The sequence below is a fragment of the Macrobrachium rosenbergii genome, chromosome 19 (assembly GCF_040412425.1).
Source record: "Macrobrachium rosenbergii isolate ZJJX-2024 chromosome 19, ASM4041242v1, whole genome shotgun sequence".
In the NCBI taxonomy this organism is placed as follows: domain Eukaryota; kingdom Metazoa; phylum Arthropoda; class Malacostraca; order Decapoda; family Palaemonidae; genus Macrobrachium; species Macrobrachium rosenbergii.
This window is the reverse complement of record NC_089759.1, coordinates 21,086,031-21,104,156: the sequence shown is the minus strand read 5'-3', so window position 1 is coordinate 21,104,156 and position 18,126 is coordinate 21,086,031. Positions and strand designations below refer to the sequence as shown.

General features: G+C 36.6%; 3 protein-coding genes across 3 annotated transcripts; all 3 read left to right on the top strand.

Annotated features, from left to right (window-relative positions):
• Positions 1 to 465: 465 nt before the first annotated feature.
• On the top strand, positions 466 to 2,117 carry LOC136848460 (uncharacterized). Its single transcript, XM_067120747.1, has 3 exons — positions 466 to 586; positions 1,281 to 1,354; positions 1,658 to 2,117. Exons 1-3 carry the CDS (start codon positions 566 to 568, stop codon positions 1,830 to 1,832), a joined length of 270 nt encoding a protein of 89 aa, XP_066976848.1. The 5' UTR covers positions 466 to 565; the 3' UTR covers positions 1,833 to 2,117.
• Positions 2,118 to 5,591: 3,474 nt separating this feature from the next.
• On the top strand, positions 5,592 to 7,755 carry LOC136848707 (neuropeptide-like protein 33). Its single transcript, XM_067121223.1, has 3 exons — positions 5,592 to 5,748; positions 7,038 to 7,111; positions 7,390 to 7,755. Exons 1-3 carry the CDS (start codon positions 5,728 to 5,730, stop codon positions 7,574 to 7,576), a joined length of 282 nt encoding a protein of 93 aa, XP_066977324.1. The 5' UTR covers positions 5,592 to 5,727; the 3' UTR covers positions 7,577 to 7,755.
• Positions 7,756 to 10,826: 3,071 nt separating this feature from the next.
• LOC136848708 (neuropeptide-like protein 31) lies at positions 10,827 to 17,223 on the top strand. Its single transcript, XM_067121224.1, has 5 exons — positions 10,827 to 10,970; positions 11,872 to 11,945; positions 12,180 to 15,203; positions 16,017 to 16,114; positions 16,827 to 17,223. The coding sequence occupies exons 1-3, from the start codon at positions 10,950 to 10,952 to the stop codon at positions 12,364 to 12,366; spliced, it is 282 nt and encodes a 93-aa protein (XP_066977325.1). The 5' UTR covers positions 10,827 to 10,949; the 3' UTR covers positions 12,367 to 15,203; positions 16,017 to 16,114; positions 16,827 to 17,223.
• The last annotated feature ends 903 nt before the right edge of the window (positions 17,224 to 18,126 follow it).

Below are 18,126 nucleotides of genomic sequence, written 5' to 3'. Positions count from 1 at the left end.
TTAACTTTACTCAGGTTGTCTGTTTCTCTTCAGTTACAACTCGTTGCGTAAATCTTTGTTACCAACTGCTGAGGAGAGAAGACGGAAAGAATACAAAAATTAAGAAGCCTCAGAGGACGTGACTGGATAATCACATCGAAGAAACAAGCAACAGTTATCGATCTGACGAATATTTTCGTCGGAATTCCCACCATGAAGAATATTCCCGGGCTTTACTTTCTTAGTCACAATGTCACTCGCGATAATTGTCTTTATAACCATAAAACGCAACATTATAACTCATTATATCCTCCTCCTTACTTATTCAAATAGATTCATCTAATTCGAAAGTATATCTTTCATAAACATCTCTGTGTCTAGACCCATACGTATACTTGTACTAGGAAAGAATGTACAAAACATTTACTAACAAATAAGAAAGTTGGCAACGTCGCTTCTCAGACAGGTAAGATGCGGCGGGAAGGAATCTGTCCCTATAAAAGCCCTACCGAGTCCAGCGGAGTATCAGACTTCCACAATCACGAGAAGAGGAAGAAGAAATCTCGAGGAAACAAAACACTCCAGTATGATCGGTCTCCGCGCACAGGTGAGTTTTTCGTCATTATGAAGACGTTTACACCTGAATGTCTTGAGTTTGTATGCGAGTTTTTTATGTATGCTTTTGGTTCCTATATCTGTATACAAGAGTGAGATTATCTCTATTTAGTTTATGTTGCCGTGAAGATTACTACCCAGTCATTTACGTAACGGAGAGACTTTGAAACGGCTACCAAAAATGAAGTGGTCTCCTTTCCCTTTTAGAAACATTTATAACATAAACTAAGTGGAGGGAATAATTAAGTTATAAGCTGTTAAAATGATGAAATATTTCCCGTACCTGGAACAAAAGTGTTTCTCGGCTTTAATCTTTTTGGTAGAAAACGTAGAAAGCCAGGGAGTAGATTAAAAGTAGCTTGTGAATGACGTCGGTGATAGACATTCCTTAAAGTGGGAGACCAGTCGCTTGCACCTACACCTTCGATGCATTGTCTTATCTTTCGGTCTGGTTGGAGAGTCGAGGATAATACATACATATATAAATAAATATATATATATATATATATATATATATATATATATATATATATATATACATATATATATATATAAATTATATATATGTGTGTGTGCGTGTCTAAGTGTGTTTGCATGAAATTATATACATATTTATTTTACTTGTTGCTGATCGTGGAAATGGTACCATTATCTCTTAATGTGACAAAACTTTCTTTCTCCATCAGGTTGTTCTCCTAGTGGCCCTCATGGCCCTGGTCTTCTGCGTCTCCGCCCACCCTGATGGAGGGGCCAGACACGGGTAAGGCCAATTTTCGGTTGTTGTTTTTGAGTTATGTGTATTACAATATTCATTCATATTTCACTGTTCTGAATTTTTATTATTATTTGTCTAGATATATTCAGTATTATTTTTCTCATTCATATGTCCCTACATTTATTTTCATTTAAACAAATATACTGATTTGCTGGCCCACCTAACTTTTTTTTATCGATTTTGTCCATTTCCATACCTTCAGTGTATTTGCTACTATGTTTATTGTTTCTTAAACGGATGAAATATCTTTCCCTTTACTAAGTTTATCCAATTCTTTTCACCCAAAAGCTTTGGAGGCGGTTTTGGAGGTCTTGGAGGTTTTGGAGGTGGTTTCGGAGGTCACGGTTTCGGAGGCGGCTTCGGCCACAGACCATTCGGTGGTGGTTTCGGTCACAGACCATTTGGTGGAGGCTTTGGAGGCATTGGAGGCTTTGGACACAGGCCTTACGGATACGGAAGATAGAAGCCTTCCCTCCAAACCCACAATGCAAAAGGTTTTTTGGTCAACGAAACAAACAAAATGGAAAGCAGAAAACGAGACCTGGAATACTGGAATTGAATCCAAAACCAACTTCTGGAATGTGGTCTTACAGTGTAAAACTATTTTTTTAGTAAACACTTATTGGTAAATTTTTGTATGTTATTAAATTCCTAAGTGAATATAAAACCTGCAGTGAGCTATGAAGAAATTCTTCTTTTAGGAAATGATCGATAAATATTAAGTTAAAATAAAACAGATAATAAATCTGCACGTTACGTGTTTTTATATAAAACTAATTTATACAAAGTAGAGTTTGTTGACAACTAAGCAGAAATTCCCAGGTAGACAGATGAACCCAAACTAAACGTGTACAAGGGAAACATCATATTCCCTTTTTGAGTTCATTCGACATACGGGAAGGAGAGGTTTAGTGAGTACAATAACATGATTTCCCTAGAACTGTAGTTCTTAACATATTGGAGACGGCATATAAAATTTGGGTCAACGGCCAACCGCTGGGGCCTATGAGTTCATTCAGCGCTGATAGCGAAATTAAGAGTAAAAAGGTTTGAAAGGTATAAAAGGAGGAAAACCTCGCAGGTGCACTTTGAAACAACAGTTAGGAGAGGGTGGAAAGTAAGGTGGGAGAACGATAATATGAACGGAGGTACAGTAAAAGCAATGAAAGAGGGACGCTGCAAAGAACCTTTAGTAACGCCTATAGTGCTCCACATGAGGCGCACTGATGGCACTACCCCCTTACTTGGAGTTCTTAACGTATGAACCGTGGAAAGTGTCAGTTTTAACAGCTTCACAAGAAAGACTCTGCTTCATTCTAGTTTTCTTGAACAAACAACAAGTGCATTCCTTTTAACACCAGTCGGTGATAAGAAAATGAAAAGGCTGAATACAAAAGTTTTGGATCTAAACCAAGAGAACTCCTTGCCCTGTGACGGGAGGAATGAAGCTGCCCTTCCGTTAAACTCATTACTTTGCCCCTGGGATGTCCACTCGTTAGGCCCGGTCTGTACAAACACTTGCTGAAGGACAGGTCAGAATACTAATTCATCCAGCAACCATCTGAGAGGTTTATATTTTCAGTGTGATTAATAGCAGGAAATTCCATAATCTTCCCAATGTGCAGACAACCACTCTTGAATAAAAGAGCATTGCCAACTCCTGTTTTTGCCATGGGCAAAGTCACTCATATTTACGGAAATTCCTGGACCCTTCGAGCCATGTCTATTGAAACGTAACCCTGAGTAGTCGACACAGGATCTGGTGGGCCCTTTCACTTTCACTTTCTCACACACACACACACACACACACACACATATTTATATATATATATGTATATATATATATATATATATATATATATATATATATATATATATATATATATATACTGTATATAAGTTTACTCACATCAGGAACTAACCTCGGTCTCCAGAGTGACTTGCCAAGGCGGTATTGAATGACCTACCAATACCAAGGTCATAAAAGAAGTTAGAACCTAAGTACTTCTTATCTAAAGATATACCTGGGTAAGCCTCTGAAGCCTCACATGCCGGCAAATTATGCCCATCTTCCTGACCCGTCGGTGAGTCAGCCGGTACTATTTCATTCGAATTATCTCTCTAACGTGAAACATGAAGGGGTTATTCGAATGTCTGATTCGCTGATGGGTCGAGAAATTTGGTATAATTTGCTGGTATGTTAGGCTTCAGAAACCTGCCCTGGAAAAACCTCAGGTACGGAGTACTTAGGTTCCAACTTCCTTCTATGACCTTGGTAGGTCAGTCGGTACTTCCTTGCCTAGTCACTCGGGAGACTGAGGTTCGTTCCCCTGATGTGAGTCAGATTTATTTCTGTGAAACACGTGCTCATTTGCTCATCATTCCACACTTATATATATATATATATATATATATATATATATATATATATATATATATATATATAATATATATATATATATATATATACGATATATATATATATATATATATATATATATATATATATATATATATATATATATATATATATATATATATATATATATATATATATTTAGCTCCAGAAAAAAAAAGGCGAGGGAATGATCATTGCTGCATTCACACTTCTAGTTCTGATTCGTGGATGGATACCTTCGGCAGAAAACTTCGAGAGTACCAGCCATTTCATACAGCTACTAATAAGCAAGCTCATCTTCATTATGTAGAACGCTCCTTCACACAAATCACCGTTCATCTTTATCCTGCATGTACTCTCTTCATTCATGGATGCTGAGAGTCTTCGTTTCTTACATCTCTTCACTGACATCTATCCAGAAATTGTGGCAATTGTTGTCCTAAATTTATCTTTTAGCTTGTTTCATCCACATGCATCTGATGACTGTCGCAGACATTTTGTTTATCTTAGTGGAAACATGGCTTCAAATACTTTTACGTGCTTTGTACCAAGATTCACGGTTTCTTGGCTGCCACGCCAACAACTGGGGCACTTTAGGCCATTCAACGTTTAAGATAGTGAAAAAAGTAAGTAGGAGAGGTTGGACAGCAAGATGAAGAGATCCAGAGTACGAGGATCTAAAGGTGGAACGTGGAGAAAACCCCGAAGTTGCACCAAAAAGTAACAGTTACGGAATGTTCGACAGCTAAACTGAAGAAAGTAAGGGGAAGTGGATGTAAAGTAAAAGGCTAAAAACTGCGTGCAGCTAGGTCGAAGGGACGCTTCAGACACCCTCTAGCAATGCCCACAGTGTACCACGTGAGGTACACTGACGGCGATATCCTCCCATGGGCTTTGTGCCAAGATGATGAGGCCAGTGATTTCAGGAGGTTGCAGGCTTCATGGAATAAAACAGTATTAAATTATGATTGCTATTACGCTCTTCATCAACCATTCCCTTCTATTTACACAAAGGCACTGATATTCTTCTGGCAATTTTATTTGAAAAGAGACTGTAATCATTATATTTACGGTAAAAGTATTCCAGAATTTTAGTATGAACCATGTAATGTATCTATACCATTTTCAACTGTTAGATACTCAATACTTCCATTTTAAATGCATTTCCAATTCTGTTGACCACGGGATGCTCATAAAAGACGCCAGTGAATAAGACAAGACTCACCCTCACATAATTACATCAATTATTACTGGCTAAGTCATTATTCTGATTTATTTCCCTCCACGCTAAATGCAATTCAGACATATCGATTTGGTCCTTTTTACCTTTGAGAATTCCGCGTCAAATTTTACATTATTACGAACGGGATAAGGTCAACTGTCTGGGACCTTGAACTTTACTCTCGTTGTCTGTTTCTCTTCAATTACAATTCGTTGTGTTCATCTTTGTTACCAACTGCTGAGGAGAGGAGACGGAAAAAAAAAAAACTTCAAGACGCCTCAGAGGACATCAATGGATAATCATAATTATCGAAGGAACAGGAGACACTTTTCGATCCGTCGAGTATGCCCATGGGAATTCCCTCCATCCAGAATGTTCCCGGGTTTTACTTTCTTAGTCACGTTATCCTTCGCGATAATTGTCGTTATAACCATAAAACGCAACATTTCAACTCATTATATCCTCCTCCTTACTTAAACAGATAGATTCATCAAATTCGAAAGCAAATCTTGCATAAACATTTCTGGTTTTAGACCTATACGTATACCTGTACTAGGAAAGAATGTACAAAACATTGACTTGCAAATAAGTTAGCTGGCAACGTAGCTTCTCAAACAGATAAGGTGCGGCGGGAAGGAAGCTGTCCCTATAAAAGCTCCTCCGAGTCCAGCGCCGGACCAGAATTTCGCAATCACAAGAGGAGGAAGAAGAAATCTCGAGGAAACAAAACACTCCAATATGATCGGTCTCCGCGCACAGGTGAGTTTGTCGTCATAACGAAGACGTTTACACCTGAATGTCTTGGTTTTGTGTGCGAGGTTTTTTATATATGTTTTTGGTTCCTATATCTGTAAATAACAGTAAGACTATCTCTATTTAGTTTGTATTACCGTGAACATTACTACGTAGTCACATACGTAACGGAGAGACTTAAAATCGGTTACATATATGAAATAATCTCATTTCCCTTCAAGACACATATAACATTTACTAAGAGCAAAAAATCGTTAAATTATCAGCTGTTATAATGATGAATTATCTCACGTACCTAAGAACAACGGTGTTCGTTGGTTTTCATCTTTTCAGTTTAAAACGTCAAAAACTAGTGAGGAAATTAAAAGCAGTTTGTGAATGACCTTGGTGACCAGTTGCATGGACTTGCACCTTCAGTGTATCATATTGCGATTTATCTGGATAATACATACAGTACATACATACATACATATATATATATATGTGTGTATGTGAGTATGAGTTTGTGCTATTGATTGATTGATTATGAAATTTAGGTCTTGAAGCCCAAGCGCCGGAACCCATCAGGATTATTCAGCGTCGTAATGAAGGTGAAATATATAAATTAATTATATGATTGATAATGAACAGGTGAATGATGACATACTAGTAAAATTCAGTGTTAAAATATGAACGTGAAAAATGAAGAATGATATTAGATAAAACCAACAAAAATAAATATCTATTAAACTTTTATATTTAAAATATATATAGTACTTAGTATATAAAATATGACTAAAATCTTTATTAAATATACTAAGATCACATCTCATTAAAATAACCAGATTCTTTCAGATAACCCATAAGGTTATCTACCCCAACGTGATCATTTAAAATTTCTAAAATAGCCTTCCCAGTTAGTAAGTACTTTGCCCTAAGGCGATTACATTAAGGACAGCGCACCAGCAGGTGTTCGACGGATAGCTGACCGCCACAGTGAACACAAACTGGGGCACTGGCTCCCTCTAAAATATAGCTATGGGTGAAGTGGGTATGGCCAATCCTAAGCCGCGTTAGGATGACCTCAAATCTTCTGTTATGATTAAAACCCGTATTCCAAAAATCGATACTTTTCTAATGTTTGAAATTATATATATATATATATATATATATATATATATATATATATATATATATATATATATATATATATATATATATATTTTTTTTTTTTTTTTACATGTTTTTTACATGCTGCGGAATATGAAAATGGTACCATTATCTTATTATGTAACCAAACTTTTTATCTCCGTCAGGTTGCTCTCCTAGTGGCCCTCATGGCCCTGGTCTTCTACGTCTCCGCCGACCCTGATGCGGGGACCAGACATGGGTAAGGCCACTTTTCGGTTGTTGCTGCTGTTTCATTGTATTACAACATTTGTTAAATTTTATTTGGCTGGCATTTTATTATTATTTTGTTTTCAGTTTTATTTTCTCTCGCTTTCATAAGGTATTAAAATTATTCTCACGTGCACAAATATTTTGATTTGCTGGTCCACTTAGCCTTATCTATTTTTGTCAATGTGCATATTCGCTAATTTATTGTTTGTTTTACGGATGAAATATTTTCCGCATTGCTAAGTTTATCAATTTCTTATTATCCCAAAGCTTTGGAGGCGGGTTTGGAGGTTTTGGAGGTGGTTTCGGAGGTCACGGTTTTGGAGGCGGCTTCGGCCACAGACCATTTGGTGGTGGTTTCGGTCACGGAGGTTTCGGTCACGGAGGTTTCGGTCACAGGCCATTTGGAGGAGGCTTTGGAGGCTTTGGACACAGGCCTTACGGATTCGGAAGATAGAAGCCTTCCCTCCAAACCGATAACGCAAAAGGTTTATTGGTCGACGAAACAAAGAAAATCCAGAGGAAGAAAACGAGACCTGGAATGCTGGAATTGGATCTAACGTCTGGAAGCAATCAGGGGAAAAATTCCAAAATCAGTCTTTTGGAAATTTTTCTAATAAAATCTTGATTGTAAATCTTCGTATTTTTCATTAAATCCCTAAGTGAATATAAAACCTGACATAACGTAAAGAAGTAAAACTCGTTTTAAGAATTAATCGGAAAATATTAACTATGTTAAAACAGCAATTGATAAACAAAAATTTGCGCTTCACTTGACGTAATAAACAATGAAAATGTGCAAATTAAGTTTTGTTTTTTAAGGGCGTTGAAAGCTAAGAAGAAATTTCTAGGAAGACAGACAAACATGAGCTAAGTTTGTAGAAGGAGAAAAATTATATTATCTTATTTACTGATTCTCAAAAGAGCACGGTGTGTTGTGCGGCACATAAAACTGACTCCTCTAGAAACTGAGATCGCAGCATATGAAAACTTTAAGAGAAAGACGTTGTAAAATATAAGAGTGTTCTATGTAAATATGAAGGACGAATAGTTTGTAACTGTTTACTGAAATATTACAAAAGTTAAACAAAGATTCTCTCGCCACACGTTGGCTCATATGTCGCCCCCTATCCGAAATTGTATACTGAGTGAGAAAGCGATTTCGAACCTTTAATACGTTATGAAGGTGAAATGCTGATTGTGAATGCTAATGAAGGAAAATGGCTGACGATGTCGGGAAGAACTGGTTGAATTGTATATGCGGAATATGATGTTACAAATTGGTGAGAAATGTGGAAATACGTTCGTTAAGTAATAAAATTGGTTTCAAGGTGGTTTGGTCATGTGGAAAGAATGAAAATCGATAGTTTAATGAAAAAATTATAGGACGGAAGCGTTAGCACGGAGCCGGAAAGGGGAGACCGTGAAATCCCTGGATAAACGGAGAAAAACAAGTATTGGAAAGGAAAAGGAAGTAGCATTATATCAAGCAAGCACTAGTGTGTCTGCAATAAAAGTGACAGGTGAAGAGAGAGAGAGAGAGAGAGAGAGAGAGAGAGAGAGAGAGAGAGAGAGAGAGAGAGAGTGTTGGGGACTTGATGTGCTGCTGATATGCCCTCTGTATATGTTTATGAAGTTTATGAATAAGGTAATGTTATGAAAGTTTTCTGCTGCTAAAGTATGAGTGTGGCAGCGATCGTTGTTGCCTTTTTTATTCCGTAGCCAACATCTGCATGGGAGACGGCATAATAATAGAGAATACCTTCATAATGTATAATGAACTGACTTTTAATTCTTCATTGTTGTGCTTGCAAAAACAATCCAGAGAATAATGGACCGGGATGTGGCTAAAAATCCTGATTGATTTGTAAAAATTGCTTCCATTTTTGTGGAATCCAGTAATATCATAAAACATTTCAATAACTGATGCTTAAAATCGGGTATCGTAACGTACACAAATGCACAAGTAAAATGTGAAAAAGAAAGTTAATAGAATACTTCGCTACGCAGTTAAGAATACGGAGAAAGTGCACACGAACACCAAATGTCAAACCAAGGAGCAGGCGGTACAAAAACAAGCCTCGACGATAATTAGAGAATCTGAACCTGTTAAAGACTCACGTCCTCTTGTCTCATGGAATAATAAACACGTCACAGACACTGCAGCAATTGTTGTGCTAAATACTCTCCTACTTTGTTTCATACTTATATCTAATGACTTTCAAAGGGCATGTTGATGATCATACTAAAAATAATACACCTTTTGTGTCGTGAATGCCTAAGCCGGTGATTTTAAGAATTTCCTGATTTCACGGAATAATATGTTGCCTACTCATCAGCCTACTCATAATTGCATAACAGACCTGTCAATTAGGCTATAATGAGGAAAATTAATAAATGTACAGGCTGACTATGTTGCTGTCCTTCTTTTTAACATTTTCGAAATTAAAAAATTCCTAAGTTTAATTAAAACTTTTTAACTGTATTTTTACAGCTCTCTGTTTTATGATACCTGACCCCTTGATTCCAAAAGTACCTGTTTTATTTTTTGTTGTTTGGGATTTTCATAAGAAAAGCATAAGGAAATAAGACATGCATATTCTACGAATAACACTAAGTAAAATCATTATTACTGGGTACCTACTTAATCTTTGCTTGACTCACCATACACAAGATAAACTTCATATCTAATTCATTTTACCTTTGAGAATTTTACGTCATATTGTAAACATTAATTACGACTTGATTCAGACAACCAACTGTGACCTTGAACTCAACTTGAACTTGACTTGAACTTAAGGAGGGTGTTACTCTTCCATTACCATTCAGTTTGGGTATTGCTGCCACTACAAACATACTTATGAGAGAGAGAGAGAAATTCAACCACTGACAAACTTCGGAGAAAATCACTTGATATGATGAATGAAGGAACAGGAAACGGTTATAAGACTGGCAAAGAGAATGAGAGTAGCTGACAACAAGAGAAAGCAAGGATGCAGCACCAAAAATTACAATAATTTTGTCCATATAAAAATTCAGAGTGAAAAGAAAAACAGCAATAAAACGAAAATTTACATAATTTTCTTCACTTTACTCTCTCTCTGTGGAAAACTTCTTGGCTAATATTCTGATTACCATACGAGTAAAACAATTGTTCTGCAGTTCCGTTCAACACACATAACACAGCTATGCTCATGGTTACCATAGTTACTAGTCTTGATATTTGTTTTTGGGAAAGCCATAATTTTTAGCCTGACGAGCAAATCAATATAAATAATTTAACGAATTAACCATTTGTGAAAAAATCCCCTTAAAATACGTTACGTCAAGCATTCCATAGTCAACCCGAACCTGGGCTTCTCGCACAGAGAGAGAGAGAGAGAGAGAGAGAGAGAGAGAGAGAGAGAGAGAGAGAGAGAGAGAGCATCATGGGTATTCCCTGCTCAAAGTACTCCCTGGTTTTACTTTCACAAATGCACGATACCCTGTTGCTGTTGAGCTTTTTGTCTTCGTTAATTATAAAACGTTATGTGAAAAGGCGTTATTTTTCTTCAGTAAACAGACATAATCCCCAAATCCCACACGAAGTCCTCCATAAACAAACCTGCTTTCGAAGCAACGAGTAAAGTAGGAAAGATTCATCAGAAACTTTTACTTGCAAATAATATAAGGTCGTTGGCAACGTCGCCTCTTCGTGCACAATCTAAACAAGGTAGGTGCGGCTGGCCGGTTGTTGCTGTATAAAAGCTCCTCCGAGTCCGGATGGGAACCAGACCTCAACTCTCACCAAAGGAAGAAGAAGAAATCTCGAGAAACCAAAGTACTTCATCATGATCGGTCTTCGTTCACAGGTGAGATTGGCTAGTTGTTTGGGATGAAATTATCAAATTACTTGCAAACGAAGGTTCCGTAAAATTTTTATATATTCTATTCTATTATATTGTTTCTCCTCCTAAATTTGCATACGACCCTACGACAACTGACAGTTAGTTCCACTCGTAAACATTAGAAAGTACTCCCTCGTGTCACTGGTCAACAACATTACCGCGATCGCTTATACTCAACTTGCCTCCTTTATATGTGAGAAATACGGAAGGTTAAAACATACTCATAACTATAAAACCAAGAATTGCCAGACACCGGTTAGCACAAGAGCCCTTTAAACATCCAACGGCCTGCGGGTGGGATTAACAGCCTCATCCTTAAAGGACTTCCTGACAACCTCATCGCTTCAAGGGAAAATTATATATATATTATAAAATCCATGTCAGAAGGTGAGTGAAAACCGGGACACCTTCTGATGTGGATTTCATATTCTCAAGCACGCGTCCCTTCGTGCTGCATTGGATATATATATATATATATATATATATATATATATATATATATATATATATATATATATATATATATATATATATATATATATATATATATATATATATATATATATATATATATATATAAACTTCTGCTTGATAAAGATAATGATGGTATTATTTGCTAATGTGCTAATGTTAACTATCTATCCGTCTATGTATCTGTATAAATATAAATAATTATATACTATATATATATATATATATATATATATATATATACTATATACTATATATATATATATATATATATATATATATATATATATATATATATATATATATATATATACTGTATATGTAGTAACTTCTACCTGATAATGAAAATGATAGAATTACCTTTTAATGTAACCAAACTTTCTCTCTCCGTCAGATTGCTCTCCTAGTGGCCCTCATGGCCCTGGTCTTCTGCGTCTCCGCCCTCCCTAGCGGAGGGACCAGACACGGGTAAGGCCACTTTTTCGTTTGTTGATTTCGGTTACTTTTTTCTTATTTTTCTAGCTTTTAATGTTATATTTTCGCTCTTCCATATATTATAACGTTTATTTCCTTGTATATAAATATACTGGCTTGCTGTTCCGTTTATACTTTAAATCTATTTCTGTCAATCTGCATATTTGTCTTGCTAACATATTGTTTCTTTAGCTTTACGCAATTCATCTGTTTCTTTTTATCCCAAAGCTTTGGAGGCGGTTTTGGAGGTTACGGAGGTCACGGTTTTGGAGGCGGCTTCGGCGGCCACAGACCATTCGGTCACGGAGGTTTTGGTCACGGAGGCTTCGGTCACGGAGGTTTTGGTCACGGAGGCTTCGGCCACAGACCATTTAGTGGAAACTTCGGATACAGGCCTTACGGATACGGAAAATAAAAGCCTTCATGCCAAAACCACAATGCATAAGGTTTAATTGTCGACGATGTGTACAAAAACTGCCTGGAACGCTGAAACTGGGTCTTAAGTGTAGCAGCCATTCCGGCGAAAGAGTCCAAAATCACTGCTTTGAAAATATGTTTCTACGGGTTATAGTGTGAAGTCGTTTTTGTAATAAAATCTTGTTAAGCTCTAGTGCTTTTCATCAAAGTCCCAAGTAAATATAAAAACTGATAGTCCTCATCATAGGTGGGCTAATCCCCGGTGAGATAGGCACAGGAATATGGAAGGGCATGGCACATTACATGTTTTCTTTATTCACTAGCGACATTTCGAGACGAAGTTCCATCTCCAGGCTAAAAGCAGAAAATAAATATTACATTAATACAAAACACGTTTAAAAAGGAAACGTGAAACGTAAGAGTAAGATTATAAACAATTAAAACTCCTCTAAGCAGAATTACGAATTAAGAATGTCAAAGAATGAGGAAAACACCTTGCTCAAGCGGAGTCCTGCCGGTTCGAGTCAGGACGGTGGAAAAATCAAGAAGAGGCAAAGAACGGTTCTAGGTACTTTGACTCCCAGAGCTTTGACCCCGGTGATATCACTCCCGGTAAACTGAAATCCGGTTTTCTTAACACCCGGTAATCTGACACCCAAAATAAACAAATAGCCTATTTAGGAAGCATATATTTTTTTCAAATAGCTTCGGGCAATTACCTTATTTAGGCAATGAAAATGACATAATTAGATTATTTCGAAAGTTGAAGGCTTTGTTTACATATTTTTTCTTTCAATTCAAGAATATTGAGTAAAATATATTTAGCAGTTGCATCCAAGCTCCTGGTGGCATAAAGACATTTTTTACAATCATGTCTCGTACCATTCAGAGCCCGCCGTGGTGGAAAGAAACTCTTAGATGGCTTAAATTACTGTACATTTTCGAAAACCAGAAAACAAACGCTGACGGATAAACGTGCTTTGCCGCTCTTCACTTCACACTTCCAATAAATTTTTAATCCGTCTGCAGCGTTTGTTTTCTGCAGTTCAAAAATGTAATTTAGTTATACTTTTTGTCTTTCCCAAGCTCGGATAAATAGGGAGGGTTAGAGTTTAGAAGGGCATCTTTCCGTAAACCATCTGCCAAAATCAAATATGAAATGAGCCGTTCATTGAATATATAGTAAGAAACAACTGCAGGAAGCGGTCATTGGGATTAGCGACCCCCACTAAGGATTAAGTTGGGAAGAAGAAGAATCGGTCAATCTTTACTACGCTAAACAGCACTGAAGCGTTTTGCATAACTATTTAGTACTTATTAAACGTATGGTGCATGATTGTTAAATCCTTATCTAGAATTTTCTATAAGACGCAAAGAAGAATCTCGACTCCTTTTCGACTTTAACCGACAATATTAACTCCAGCAGTTTAAGCAGTCTTCACCGCAGTAAGAAAATTCATTTTGGCTTGCCGCCCTAAATTCGGTGGCATACGCTGGCCTTGTGAAAGTTTCAATGATAATCTCTAGTTTTCTCAAACAAACTGTTAACCAACAGTTTGTCTGACAAACTAAAAAATAAAAAGACGAACTGAAGTAAAAAAAAAACTTTAACAGTGGTAATTACTTCATCCTTATTTTACAACTTTTAAACTTTTGCCTCAAGCATTACATTTTTTCATCCTACTGATTGGTTTATGCCATTTACAAGTGCTAATTTATTCCTACTCTACTGGAGTCCAGTCTGTTCAATTAAATCTAATGCTTTCAGGATGAAAGTGCGGGAAATGGAATAATACAGATATTAAAGTTATTCATCATGATTTTCCTATCATTTCTAAAAAAAAAAAAAAAAGGACTGCCACTTCTCTTGAATAATCTGTCTAAAAAAATCCGCCGTCATTTCAATTAGCAGTTTTATTTTCAAAAACAGAGACCATCAGTTCTCTCAGGTTTTATTTTCGAGAGAACTGTCATTTCTATAGGTTCTTTGATTTGCAAAAAGTATTAGCATTTCATTTGTAAAAGTCGGCTACCACTTTTGTAAGTAATTTCTTGTATTAAAATGATTTTTCATGATTATCAGCATTAAAAATTTACACTCTTCTAAATGTAATCTTGCCCTTCGACTCGAATGCGTAATTTCCCCTCACTTCGCTTTGTTATTGTTTATCAAATCGCCCCATAGGAGAATTACGTATTCAGCGCATGCCCACCTGGCTGATGCCACATCGTGGACTGCAAATTAATAACGACCTGAGACAAAGCTCTATGGCTGTGGCCTTGAAGTACAGCTCTTTACTGTTTATCAATAGTTATTTGTAGGTAGTGAGTTGTCAGTGCAATTGTTTTGAAATGGGGTTTTATAAGTATTAAGTACACTAATGGTAAATATGTCTACTTTGCTGATAGTCACCCTGACTTCTCTGCTTCTGATTTCACGTCTGAGGAAGAAATCCAAAACACAGCGTCGTCCAGGAAATTAGGGTTCATGTCATACCTAATCAGGCACAATTCTTCTCCAACGGAGGGAAAGTGAGAAAGATACCCGCCTATTTATCTTATATCGAAAACTGGATTGTTTTTAGTCTGACCTACATGTCCAAACTCAGTAAAATTGTTACGAAGTCTCCTTTCATACATATTATTCGTTGGCAACGTCGCTTCTACCTGCTCCAAGATAGGTAGGCGCAGTTGAATATACGCAGTCGGTACAATAGCTACTCTACCGAACGGCAATCGACCATACTGTACTTCAGTTATCACAAGCGAGAGGAGAAAAAAAATATATATTTATATATATATATATATTCCATCATGACTGGTCTTCGTTTACAGGTGAGACTGTCGCTTGTTTTGGGGATGTATGTGGATGCGGTTCACCCTGAGAGTTCGTAGAATTTCGTGATTCTCCGAAACTGTTTCTTAACATCCATGCTCTTAGGCTTGGCTGTGGGCAAGACTATTTCAAGTTAATATCTGATGAATATCACTACCACATATAAGCAAATACTTTTAATGTGAGAAAGCAAAAACTTTTAACGTGAGTGAAGTAAAACACTTTCTTTTCAACTAGGAAATATGCAAAGTTCATTCAAGGGTATCATGTACACGTAGATTTGTCAAATCGTAAGTTGTTAAGTTGTTCTTTAACGTTTTCACTGACAAAGGTGTCTCGGTTTGCCACTTTTTGATGAAAATGTCGATAATCTTCAATTGAAAGTAGTTTTTTAAAGTTTTTATTTTATTTTAGCTAAAAATATGACTATTTTCATGTCATGACAAATTACGCATCTTATGCCAGTTAATCATAAACAAGGAGCCAAGAAAGGTACAAGATTCTGGTGTCACATTATTAAAGGGGCAAGTAGACGTGTATACATTGTGTATATATATATACGTGTATGTGTATATATACACACACGTGTATGTATATATATACATATATACAGTATGTATATATGCATATGTATATGTATTACATATAAAATATACGTATGTATTATCATATATATACATACGTATATACAGTATACATACATATGCACATTTATACATATGTATATATTTATACATATATATATATATTTAAGTATATATGTTTTAAATATATCTGATTTTCCTCATGTTAATTATCTATCCGCTTCTCAGGTCATTCTCTTAGTGGCTGTCGTAATGGTTCTGGTCACCTACGTCTCTGCCCACCCCGACGGAGGGGCCAAATTTATCGGCCCTCCCAGCGGAGGCAGGTAAGGTTACGCTTCCGAGGTGAAGCTCTTAATTCGCTTTGTTTGTTTCTTAGCTGGATTACAAAGTAAGTTATGAGAGGATTTTCACGAACATTTTAACATGAAAGGTAGGCCACGGGACTGCCAAAAAGTTACTAGTTTGTGTGGGAGACATTAATGTAACTTTTGGTGCGTCAGGGACAACAGTCAGCCCAACTGGCGGTGGTCCAATAAATTTTTTTCATTTATTATTGTACAGTATGGTACAATACACCTTTTAGTCTTTTCTAGGAACGAGCATTTACCAACTTACTTCAGTGGTTTTTTCCTCATTCAGATGTTACAACGATTTATATGTGCATAAATGTTTTCCACCATTTTTTGTTTTTCCGTTCTTTAGGTTAGTTTATCTTTTAACCGTTTTCTTAACCATTTCCTTTGGTAAACAATTTTGATATTCCTCCTCACTCAATCTCATAAGTAGTCATTACTTTTTATTCATTGTGACGTTAAAAAGCAGCCATGACATCTCCATTTCCATAAACACTAGTTTTAACACCATGAATTCTTATTTAAAATCTTTAAACTATGTTGCAATTATTTATGACAAAATCGTCATTTTACGTACAAATGTATGTTTCAAGTTTAACTTAAATTTTTTTTTTTTTTTTTACTGTTAAAAGACTTTCTTTGAACCCGACGCTAAATCTATATATTTCTTATCATTCCCAAGCATTGGAGGCGGTTTGGGAGGTCATGGGGGACCAGTTCATGGTGCTGGACGCGGCTTTGGAGGCATCTTTGGAGGCCGAATCCGTCACCGACCATTTCTCAGTGAAAATTACGGCTACAGACCTTTTGGATTCGGCAAATAGGCCTGTTTTTCTCCAGACCGACAGGACAATATGCTAACTGGCCAATGGAAACTAATAAAATGCGACGAGAGAGAGAGAGAGAGAGAGAGAGAGAGAGAGAGAGAGAGAGAGAGAGAGAGAGAGAGAGAGAGAGAGAGAGAGAGATGGAATGCTGGAGTTAGACCCTACGTCTGGCAACCCTTCCACACAAAGGTTCCAAGAGTGTCATGACGCTTTCTGTGGCGTGACAAGTTTAATAAAATTTTGTATAATCGGCTCAATTTAATAAATACCCGGGTAAACACAAAGATGGACATGGAATAAAGAGATGTTTTAGAAAATTAATCGGTAAATGTAAAGAAGACCGCATGAAGATATATAGTTTATTAATGTAATTTTGTGACTAAACAGAAAAGGGTATAAATAATGCAGTACTGTTAGGATAATCTGAGAAATTTACCGTCTTTTATGTTTCTACGTTAACCTCCGCTTTGTGTAGTGTTTAGTACCAGCCCCTCGGGGACGAAAGCAAAAACGAATAGACGGGATATTTCCCGATAGCTATGTAAATTTCTCAAGTTACCCCACCTGCGCTGCATTGTATACACCATTTTCTATCTTCATCAGTAAAGAAACCACATCAGTAGACGCTATCTTAGTGCGGCCCTCTCCATTTACCAATTCCTCGTTTAAAGAAGCTTTCTAAACCCTCAAAATAAAAAAAACGGGCCCAGTTACCCGAAGAAATACGTTGTCCACAGGTTAACATTAATTTTGGAGATCACAATTGCTGAAATCTCTAGAGACAGGACCTTATTTATAAAATAAGTCTAAAAAAAAACCCTTTAAGAGTAATAAAATGGCAGAATTTAGCTGATAACACTGAACAATGGATTTTATCATTTAAAAATGAGGAAAATCGCAAACTACATTGTTTGGTATATGAAACGTTTGGTACCAGCAAATATACACACGAGAATTATTGGACTGAAAAACACTCCATTCTTTCCTACATATTACAGCCATACTTTATCTACTTGGATCTTTGTCGGTAGTTATGGCTCTACAGTAGGTTCAGCGAGATAGGTTCAGCGAGACCCTGGCCTTCAAACTGCCATTGCTTAATAGTCAACCAGCCACCGATCCAACTCCTCCTCCCGATTTGTATTCGCTGGAAGT

What these genes read in the sequence shown, in the direction of transcription:
- LOC136848460 (XM_067120747.1), top strand. Translation starts at nt 566, where the DNA reads ATGATCGGTCTCCGCGCACAG. An exon ending in TGATCGGTCTCCGCGCACAG is followed by an intron (nt 587 to 1,280) that starts GTGAGTTTTTCG and finishes TTTCTCCATCAG; the next exon opens with GTTGTTCTCCTAGTGGCCCT. An exon ending in GATGGAGGGGCCAGACACGG is followed by an intron (nt 1,355 to 1,657) that starts GTAAGGCCAATT and finishes TTCACCCAAAAG; the next exon opens with CTTTGGAGGCGGTTTTGGAG.
- LOC136848707 (XM_067121223.1), top strand. Translation starts at nt 5,728, where the DNA reads ATGATCGGTCTCCGCGCACAG. An exon ending in TGATCGGTCTCCGCGCACAG is followed by an intron (nt 5,749 to 7,037) that starts GTGAGTTTGTCG and finishes TATCTCCGTCAG; the next exon opens with GTTGCTCTCCTAGTGGCCCT. An exon ending in GATGCGGGGACCAGACATGG is followed by an intron (nt 7,112 to 7,389) that starts GTAAGGCCACTT and finishes ATTATCCCAAAG; the next exon opens with CTTTGGAGGCGGGTTTGGAG.
- LOC136848708 (XM_067121224.1), top strand. Translation starts at nt 10,950, where the DNA reads ATGATCGGTCTTCGTTCACAG. An exon ending in TGATCGGTCTTCGTTCACAG is followed by an intron (nt 10,971 to 11,871) that starts GTGAGATTGGCT and finishes TCTCTCCGTCAG; the next exon opens with ATTGCTCTCCTAGTGGCCCT. An exon ending in AGCGGAGGGACCAGACACGG is followed by an intron (nt 11,946 to 12,179) that starts GTAAGGCCACTT and finishes TTTATCCCAAAG; the next exon opens with CTTTGGAGGCGGTTTTGGAG.